Source organism: Corvus moneduloides, chromosome 10 (genome assembly GCF_009650955.1).
Source record: "Corvus moneduloides isolate bCorMon1 chromosome 10, bCorMon1.pri, whole genome shotgun sequence".
Lineage (NCBI taxonomy): Eukaryota > Metazoa > Chordata > Aves > Passeriformes > Corvidae > Corvus > Corvus moneduloides.
The window spans coordinates 5637170-5647872 of NC_045485.1; the positions used below are offsets into that span (position 1 = coordinate 5637170).

The window sequence follows — 10703 nt, forward strand, 5'->3', positions numbered from 1 at the left end:
ATAGTCAGTATTGCTGGGTCCTCCTGTTTCACGTAGATGAAAATGGGCATCTAATCATCAGCATGATGATAAAAGCATTAAAAAGCATGTGAGAACAAGAAAAAGGAAGAGAGGTGGGCCTGACTCAAAGCAAAGGTGAAAAGCACTGATGGCGCTCACATTTACGAGCTGCTGGCAAAGGGACAGGAGTGGGAGCAGTTTGTGGAGCAGTTTTGGCCGTTCTGACTGAGTGGAGGGCTGGGGGAGGGAGGTGCGCGTGGTGGGGATAGTTAATCATGTCTGCAGTGTTTTGGCAAGGTCAGGAGTGGATTACGTGTGTCAGGCCCTGGCTTCCCTGACAGTTTGAGAGGGATTAGGAATTGTGCTGGCTCAGGCAGTGAGAAGGTGATGAGACACTGTTATCTCCCATACAAGAATTCTCGATAATGAGGGGAGGAAGGACACTGGGGACTGGAGAGGAAAACAAAAAGTCTCTGCCCTTAGGCTAAGCAAAAGGAAAGCTGCATAATGAGCAGGGACGTTTTATACAAAGGGTGAGGGGTATTCCGGCACCTTGTTAAGCGGGAGTCAGAAACTAACATAGCAGGTTGGTTATGCTAAAAAGGGGAAATTTGTGGTGTAGGGGAATTTTTTCCACACCTGCTAATGGACAGGATGGAAGTGGTGAAATGAGCAGAGACACCAGCAGGGACGTACAAACACTGGGAAGCACACAGTTTACAGAGCAGCCCAGGCCCTGGGCTAGCAATCAGGAAACAAGCCTAACCAATGTACATGTGACAGATGCCCCCGTTTAATAAGTATGGTTGGAAATGGGCTCCCAATGTGTCTTTTTTGTTTTCCCTATTGACCCTCTTTCTGCTGGATCTTGAGCATGGACAGCCTACAAAACCAGTAATCACCACTTGTTACCAGTCCCCAGTTTGGGGGGCTGCTGAGGGGAGCACAGGGGTGTCAGTGCATGCCTGCTCCCCTGGGTGAGGCGAAGGCTGAGCGCAGGTGGGTTGTGGATGGGGACCACAGCACGGGCCAGGCCACTGAGGAGCTGCTGGGAGGGCACAGTGGTATGAGGAGGCAGGAAACAGCACAGTGCAGGTGCAGCCCTGCTCAGAGGGGAGCTGGGTGGGCCCGTGTGGGTCACTGCCTTTACACGCACTCCTGTCTGAAGCTATGAAATGCCACAGCTGTCAGTAGTCGAAGTGCTGTAGTGGTGCAGCATCCTATCCCCTCCTCAGGCTGCACTGTGATCTCAGAAATGTTTGTTAGGCCTTGGCCTTGACAAACAGCACTTGGACTCAGCTCTTCTTGAGCTTATCAGAAACACTGTCTGCTCCCGGGAACTTGTGTTGTCTAACGAGCTCCTGGTTTTAACTAACAGCCTTGAAAACTTAGTTTTCTTGCCTGCTTAACAACCCAAGTGAAACAATATTTTTGTTATCAAATTTGTTTGCTGACCTAAATTGCAGCCAGGATGGAAAATTACTGTGACTAAAGCCCACTCCCTCATGGCCATATAAACAGCGGTGCAAAGACAGACCCTAGAGCTCTCCTGGACTGCAGCGGGCTGAGACCAGCACCTCTCTCTGAGTGGGGCCTCAGAGCAAAAGAGCTCTCAGCATTGCTGCTCCTGGAGGACCATCACCAAAGGACAACAACAGAGCCTGGGCTAATACCCCCACTCCTAAGGGCTCAACCCCGAGAAGATGCAAAGACATCTAGTGTGAGTCCTTCACTGAACTCAAGGGAATCTTTCACAGGTATTTACCTTGCACATGCTCCTGTAGGTCTGTGTGGGTGTGAATGTGCTATGGCCAATGTACAATGAATGTTGCTCTGCTAGATTCTTCAGTGCTTTAGAGACATAAGTTAAGTTAGGCCTGTAAGTGAGTTATTGTTGTGCTATTGTAAGTCCTATGAGAATCTTTTGTTAAATTGTTTAGATTAAACTCTCGACCAAGTGCTGTTAAGTCTAAATGCTATTAAAACCTTTAGGCCTAAATTGCTGGTGAAGTCCAGGGCTAAGTTTGGCAAGGGGGTTCACTCTGAATGTTGTGACTCAACAGGAGGGTGTCCCTTATTCCTTCTTATCCTTGCCCTTTCCCATCCTTACCCTTTTCCCATTCCCATCCTCCAGGTAGATAATTTTTGTTTAATTTTAATTTCAGATTGATTGATTTTAGGTTTTAGTCCAATTTTTCTCTGTGTGCTTATCCATCTAGTAAGCAGTAGTGTGAACCTTGCCAACAAGTTTGTCACATTTTCACTTTAATATTAAACCTGCTTTTGCTGATACCTTTGCCAGCGATTCTTTGAGCAACCTAAAATACTCATTTGTGACAAATTATTGTAGTCAGCAGGATGGGAAATTAAGTCACTGACTACTTAAAAAGCATGGAATAAGTCCAAGTCCTAAGTTCTCAGATGAATGGGCTTGGAATAATTGGCATGACTGGGAAGCTGTGGAGGAATGTCTAGAAGCAGCTAGGGGCCATATAAAGGCTGGAAAAAACAAAGGAATTATTTGTAAAATATTAGGCACCTGCCTAGAAGCTGCCCGCCAGTATAGGAAAAATCAAGTTAAAGAGAAACAAGAGCTGAAAACTGAAATAGAAAGCAGGAAAAGAACTGAACTATTACTGTCCTTGAAATAGAACAGATGCAGAGACAGTTACAAGAAGAAAAGAAAGGAAAACAAAAGCTGAAGGAAAAAGAGCTCCAAATCCTCCTGACACTGTGCAGATCAGAAAGATAATTGCGTCCCCTGAAGACTGGGATGGAAATATATGGGGTGATCCCTGTGATAACATACCAGGGGAAAAGGATCTTTTATCTCCTTCAAACTCCCCTGTGTATGAAGTCAGATCCATTATAAAAACAGAGGTAACTACTGGACCTCGGGGTGGATGAAGAAATCATAACCAAATGCCAACTTCTGTTTGATCGGATTCAGATAGCAAATTTGCAAGAACACTACAGCCATAAGCCAGGTGAAACTGAAACTGAATATTTATGGCGAGTTTGTTGATCTGGAGGAGACAGAGTCCTATCAAGTGGTAAAGAAGCTAAAGGGTTTTGGGGTCCTGCTGTCTTTTTAACTTCTGGTCCCTACCCCCCAGATGATCCCCATTTGATCACAAGCAGGATGGCATACTGGGCTGGTGAAATAGATGTGAGGGAGAGAGGAGAGCCTCTGATCACGCCCATTAAATCTCTGAGTGAGCTCTTCACTGTTACGAAAGCTGCCCGTGTCCAAGCCGTGCGTAAGCGTTGCCCTATTAATGCTCCCATTACAGCACCTGTAACCTATGAAATGTTAAAGCTGCTAATTAAGGGAGCCCTTGACATACTCAAATCCTACCTGGCTTCAAAATGAATTGAAATTAAAAGAAACACAGCCTTTAATGCAGAATTGGCTGGGAGTGTTGCTGCAATTTTAGAACACAGAGAAATCCCCACCTGGGCAACACTAATGAGTGACAGCATAAATTACAGTCGAGAGATAGGATGGAGTGATTTATCCAGTAAAACTGAAAATAAAAGTCATAATTTTAGACAAATTGACTATTCCCAGGAACCAGGACCTACAGGTCATCCATCCAGAAAACAGAGGTGCTAGAAAGAGGTATATAATCAGGCATTATCATTAGGTATTGCAAAAGCTCCAGTTCAGAGACAGCCTATTGGTGTTATCCAGAGCCTAATTGATGCATTCCTGAGACAAGATGACAACAATCAGAGAGAATATACTCTGAACACTCAGACACCAACACCAGCATCAGATTCAGGGAGGCAGAATAACCCTTTCTCTCCCCAAAATCAGGGATCAAAAAAATGAGTAACATCTGGACAGTACCTGGGCCTGCCAGTCCAGCAGCTCAACGCTCATCAATGGATGGATAACAATGGCCCATACATTCTGATTCCTCATTGTCAATAATAAAATTTCTATTATGTACAGGAGCCCAAGTTTCAGTATTCACACAGCAGGATGCCCAAAAGCTGGGTGTGCAACCTGTATAGCAAAGATTTAAAATCACTGGAGTGAACTGCAAGAGCCTCATATTGCCATGTATCATTTACCGTTTTTGCTGAGGAATCAGTAAACCAAGTGTCTTCTCTTGACATCCCCTTAGTAAGGGGAGGTGCATCTAAAATTGGTGAAGGTTTGAAAGGTTGTTGTAATATTGTAATGGATTTGCATTTACAGAAATTTGTAATTTGTAAACTTTAGTAGGTTCTTCAGCTAATTCCTTCTGCAGCTGCCATTACATAGACATACTATTTCCATATTGTAGAGTTTTGTGTCACTTTTTTCCAGGGGGAAAAGTTCCCTGTAAGAGAGATTCCAGCAAATTAAATGGTTCTCTGGTTTGTACATGATGTTCCTGATGTATTTTCTCATCTTGTTTCACTGCTTGGGCTAAAGATAAAAGTACCTTTTTGCATTCAAAAGATCTCTGTTTTGTCTCTTCAAATGCAGTTGAGCCAAATACTAAAGGTCTCTGCTCTGTCAGGGCCAGTTTGAAAGAGGTTACAGTAAGTACCATGCTCTGCAAAAACCCCTTCTGCTGTAGTAGGATCATGGGGTTATATGGATCCCAGTGATTGATATGTTTTTAATTCCTATACTAGGGTTCTGATTGCCCTCATGATCTGAGGGCACCTAGCCAATGTTAGCCAAGGGTGGCCTGGGTGTTTGAAAGCTGTGGCAGCTACTGTTATATTGGTCCAGGAAGCCCAGAAACTCACCCTTGGGCAGCACACTGTAGTGTATGTACCCCATGCAGTACTAACTGTACTAGAACAAAAGGGGGGACATGGGTTGTCCCCTAGCTGAATGCTTAAGTACCAGGCTGTGTTGTTGGAACAGGATAATATTACTCTAAAAACAACATCTGTTGTCAATCCTGCTATGTTTCTGTCCTCACCGTTGACTGGCAGTGTGCCCTGCCCGAGCATGACTGTTCACAGATCGTAGCAGAGGCCTATTCCAGCAGACCAGACCTGAAGGACGTGCCTCTAGAAAATCCAGACTGGGAATTGTATATGGACAGAAGTAGCTTCATGCAGGATGGTAAACAAATGACAGGACATGCAGTGACAACCCAGGACAAGGTAATCAAGGCAAACACTGCCACCAGATGTATCATCACAGAAAGCTGAACTGATTGCACTGAGAGAGCTCTAGAACTAAGCAAAGGAAGGAAAGTAAATATATGGACTGATTCTAAATATGCATTTAGTGTTGTGCGTACCAACGGAGCCATCTGGAAGGAAAGAAGGCTGCTAACCACTCAGGGCAGTGGAATCAAGCATGCCAACCAGATCCATGCACTCCTGCAGAGTTATTTGGAAGCCTACAGAGGTGGCTATTATGTATTGCAAAGCTCATCAAAAGGGGCACACGACTCCCAAAGCAGGAAACCACTTTGCGGATGAAATGGCAAAAGGGGTATCCTAGCAGTAATACCACAGAGAGAAATCAATCTGTCAGGGTTTACCCCAAAGTATGATCAAAGTATGAGAGAGACCACCAGTTAATTGAGTCCCTTAAGGCTAAAATCAAAGAAGTTGGTGGGCTGTTACACCAAAAGGACAGGCTGTAGTCCCATCCCTACTCCTTCAGGAGATTGCTCTGTGGGAACATGAAGGTACCATTGGGGAACAGAGAATCTCTTGAAACATTTGGAGAAGACAGTAATAGGAAGGGGAATGACCGAAATTGTGCAATCTATAGTAAGCAAATGTGAAATCTGCCATTGACACAATCCTGATATGAGCAAAAGAGTAGTGCTAGGGGTGACAAAGGCCAGAGACCTTCCTGGAGATTGTTGGCAAATAGATTTTGCTGAGTTACCAAGCAAAGAAGGATATGGGCACATACTGGTGTTGGTTGACACCTCCAGTGGATGGCCTGAAGCTTACCCCTGTCGTACCTACACAGCAAAAGAAGTGGTATAAATTGTGCTCAATCATATAATTCCAGTATTTGGGATTCCTTTGGGGTTGTCCTCAGAGGGCTACACTTTGTTGCAACAATTGTGGGGGAGGTTAGTCAAATTCTGGGAATTGTTTGGGATCTCTATATGTCTTACAGACCCCAGGTGAGTGGCAAAGTTGAACGTATGAATAGTACCCTCAAAACACAAATCAGCAAAATTTGTCAAGACACATCCATGACCTGGGTTCGGGCCTTGCCTATAGCCTTACTGAGAATCCACAGACAACCGAGGCAGAGGGACAACATAACTCCCTGAAGTATTGTATGGTGTGTCATATCAAATTCCACATATGCTGGGAGAAATTCACAGGAGGGGGAAAATTGACTTAGAAAAGTATTTAATGGCTCTAAGTTTCACATTGCAGAAGCTCCAGAGGTTCATCGTGTTATCCAGACCCATAGGATTGGACACCCCTGCTCATCCGTTCCAGCCTGGAGACCGGATGAATGTTAAATGCTGGGACAGTGACCCTCTGCAAGCTGAGTGGAGAGGATCAGTCCAGGTCCTGCTGACTACCCTCACCACAGTCAGAGTCGCTGGCAAAGGACCCTGGACTACTCCAGAGTTGAGAGGGCCTCTGCTCCTGGAACACCTGGAAAAACAGAGACGGATACAAATGAAGATGATGTGGTTTAAATTGTTTTTTCTATGTTTACTCTCTGCACAGTCGGTAACAATGATTCAGCTTTGGAACCAAAATTTGCATGCGGCTCTAGTCCAAAATGTGTCCAATGCTCTTCATAAAAACAGTTGTTGGATTTGTACTCAAATGCCAAGAATTAATGAGGATAACAACTGGCCATTAATTGGTGTTTTAATGAATGAGACAAACCGTAACAACAGTTGGGAACAGGTCACTAAGGACTACCTACCTGTAACTCTAAGCAGCTTAATTCCTGATCAAGAAAATTATAAGGTTCCCTGCGTGGTGGTTAATGTCACAGGAAAGGTCACTCTACCTCCGTATTGTCATAAAACTGAATCTAAAATAAGGCTGGTACCAAAAGCCATAGTAGGATTGGCACAGACACCCTGGAGAATGGTTCCCCCGCAGGGTTCAGGATGGTATTGGATATGTAAAAATGAAGCATGGAAAGTTTTGCCCCTTGATAAAGACCGGGCCTGTGCCCTTGGGGCTATAATCCCAGACATAACAGTATTTGGTCACCTCAAAGAACAAAGTGGGTGGAGGTGGACTAATGTAAGAAGGATAAAAACACCCAATAATCCCCTTGTTGAGCATCCTATGATTTTCCATAGTGCAATTATGGCTCCTATTCCTTCTTTAGAAGTAAATGAATTGGAAAAAGCAATTGTTAACATTTCGGCCATTATTGAACATACTGAGAATCAAATTTCAGATGCAATCATGGCCTCACGAGAAGAAGTTTGGGGTTTGGCTCGTGTGATTCTGCAAAACAGACTGGTTCTCGATTTTCTACTGGTCTCACAAGGGGGCATGTGTAGAGTCATTAACACTAGTTGTTGTTCTTATATAGATGAGACTGGAAGAATTAAAAAAGATTTGGCTGAAATTTGGAAACAAACTCAAATTTTAGATCAGGTAACTCTCGAAGACGACTCATTGGGCTTTGAAAATAATAACCATACACTTACTTCACAGTTTCCAAAGCTGATTTGGATAATACAACTGTTCATACTAGTTGTATTTGTAGTTAGTGTCTGCATAATGACTTGGTGTATGTTTCGATGCTGTAGCTTCTGGTCATCTTTATGGATTAATGTTAAATATAAGTGGTAGAGACTAGACAAGATAGAATTTTTTTGTCAAGTCTCTAAAGAGGAGAAATGATGCCTAAAGATTTTTAGCTTTTTAAGTATTTGTAGCTTTGTAGATTTTTAACATACAGCTGTATAGTTTTTAGGACTTTCTCACACTTTGGAACAGTAGTCTTTCTCATATTTTATGCCACATTCTTGAAATTCTGTTTGGTCTTATTTTCAAGAAAAAGAATTTCTAACAAGAATATCCTGCTTTCTACCAGCATCTTGGCCAAAATAATAAGATACTTCATGGGCATAACAAGATACAGGGCTAAGAACCCTTGGGGGGGGCTCCAGTGGGGCAGATGGAAGGGTGGGTTACCAGGGCAACCACTCTCCTGCCGGATTTACTTGCTAGATATGCTAATTAGTTAAACTTAAAAAAATCATGACAATTTGATGCTGTGTGTGTGCATAGGTATAATGTGCGCACCTGAAAGCTTTCATTAAAAGACTGCTCTTATGTTATCAATTTTAATATTGTTTGGAAAGTTTTTCTACTGAATTTAGGCAACAACTTAACTAAAATTAGGGAGATAAAACCAGAGGATTCCTTAAATCAGGAGTGGCATAGACTGGGAGAATGGTTACATCAGAAATTAGATCACACTGGCGAGGAAGCTTTTTATTTTGTTGCACAGAGCAAAGGGGGGGCCTAAGCAGGAAAACTTGTAAAACTATTCTTACAGAATCTCCTCAGTGTAGATTAAAATTACAGTTAGATTACCCTGCTAAAGCACCACCCCTACATATCAGTAACGGAAAAACTTACTGGGTAAGTCAAATAGATTCATAGAAAGGGATAATGGTCTATTGTAAAAGAGCTTTAAGCCACATATGACCACTCCTCAAGGTTCAACCCTTTGCCCATTGAGAAGATGCAAAGACATCCAACTGGAGGGGAATTTTCACAGGTATTTACCTTGTACATGCTCCTGTAGGCCTGTGTGGGTGTGAATGTGCTATAGCCAATGTACAGTCAATGCTGCTCCGCTAGATTCTTAAATGCTTTAGAGTCATAAGTAAGTTAGGCCTATAAGTGAGTTATTGCTGTGCTACTGTAAGTCCTATAAGAATATTTTGTTAAATTGTTTAAATTAAACTCTCGATTAAGTGCTGTTAAGTCTATTAAAACCTTTGGACCTAAATTGTTGGTGAAGTCTGGGGTTAAGTTTGGCAAGGGGGTTCACTCTGAATATTGTGACTCAACAGGAGGGTCTCCCTTATTCTTTCTTATCCTTACCCTTTTCCTATCCCATCCTCCAGGTAGATAATTTTAGTTTGATTTTAGTTTGAAATTGACTGATTTTAGGTTTTAGTCCAATTTTTCTCTGTGTGCTTTAACCATCTAGTAAACAGTAGAGTGAACCTTGTCAATGAACTTTGTCATGTTTTCATTTTAACATTAAACCTGCTTTTGCTGATACCTTTGTCAGTGATCCTTTGTGCAACTTAAAACACTCTTTCCTGACAGCTGTGCTTTGCATGTGCTTGTACAGGAGTCACACCTTTACTGAAAGAAAAGGAGAGCAGAGCACTCAGGCACCAGCTGCCTTGCACAAAAAGACAGTGCTCATGGAAAGGGAGGTTTGGGATGTACCACTGTGCACATTGTCCAGACCAAGAAAATCAAAGCACTGGTAAGAATCAAGCATTAAAGGACAAACTCCTGCCCTTCTTTCCCAAGAAGGCCTGACAGTGCCTGCCCAGTTTCTATCAACTGTCCCAAGTGCTGCCCAGCTCTAGTGCTGGGTGAGACAAGCCACCACATGCCTGGCAGCTGCAGCATTTTGTATGCTTTGCCTTCTAATGTAATTCACAGACATTTGCCTTGGGAAGGATCACAGGCATAGAAGCTTGGGCAACAAAAAGAAATCACCTTGATTCAGTCCCTAGGTAGCAGGTTTAGTTATTATTCCTGTCTTAAGCTCCCACCAACACTATAAGCCACAAGTCAAGGTGAGTTTAAAATTCAACACATTTTAAAGGGTTTAAAAATAGATATGATCATGACCGTAGATTAAATGTATTGATAAACATGTAAGTACCCTCATCGTTTTCCAGGGTCATGTGGGAAGACAGGAGCAATACCAGGAGCTGAATCTGTTTACCAAGGAATGCTTTAGAGTTTTGCCAGCAACACTGCCCTCATAATTCCTCTCCTAATTCATCCATTATCTTCTTTACAAAAATTTCAGCAGTTTTCCCTTTAAGTGACAAACATGTTGCTAGGAGCTGAGGGCACTAATATACCCTAACGGCCTCAAGCAGCTTCACCTGAAGCCCCCTCCCACGCCCCTGCCCATGGTCCCAGGAAGCATTTAAGCCCTTCCCAGGGCCACAAATCCTATATCCTCTTTTGTGGGAATGTTAGTTTTTGGTTCTGCGGGACTCATGAGTGTTTCTGTTCTATGGCTCCTGCTTGCATAATTGAGACTCTAATCCATAGCAGGCTGAGTTGAGTACTGCTTTCTTGCAATTGCAGATGGAGCCTAAGTGGGGGGAGCAGGGGGTTTAGGAATGTGGCAGTGGTTGTTTTCCCCCCCCCCCCTTGTTGCTATAAAGGTGAGTGGTGTCTGCATAGAGGATGTAAGGTGCTCCTAGTTCTTTTTTGCATAGGAAGAAACTGATGTAGCCTTCATTCACAAAAGTAGTCTGCTGAAATGGGGTTTTCACCTTTGTGACTTTGGTCCTGCTTTTTATCAATCTCCTGATGCAGCTGAAGTTTTACCCCGACTTTATTCAAATTGCGAGCGTACTAAATCCGAGCATGGTCTGCCCCCCTGCCCGTGTGAGCAGCCTCGGTGTCTGAGCGGGGATCACAGGCCCAGGACAGCAGAGGGAGCCGGAGCCCCGCACAGCAGCCCCGGGCTAGGCTCGGTCCTACCGGGGAGCCTCCCGTGCAACCGCGAAGTC

General features: G+C 43.5%; 1 protein-coding gene across 3 annotated transcripts; it reads left to right on the forward strand.

Annotated features, from left to right (window-relative positions):
- Positions 1 to 1434: 1434 nt before the first annotated feature.
- Positions 1435 to 9213, forward strand: LOC116448840 (syncytin-1-like). Of its 3 annotated transcripts, XM_032119814.1 has the most exons (3): positions 1435 to 1757; positions 4942 to 5115; positions 6367 to 9213. In XM_032119814.1, the coding sequence occupies exons 2-3, from the start codon at positions 5047 to 5049 to the stop codon at positions 7762 to 7764; spliced, it is 1467 nt and encodes a 488-aa protein (XP_031975705.1). In that variant the 5' UTR covers positions 1435 to 1757; positions 4942 to 5046; the 3' UTR covers positions 7765 to 9213. The 3 variants fall into 3 exon arrangements, with proteins under 3 accessions (XP_031975705.1, XP_031975707.1, XP_031975706.1); XM_032119816.1 differs by lacking the exon at positions 4942 to 5115 and having other exon boundaries at positions 6354 to 9213; XM_032119815.1 differs by lacking the exon at positions 4942 to 5115.
- The last annotated feature ends 1490 nt before the right edge of the window (positions 9214 to 10703 follow it).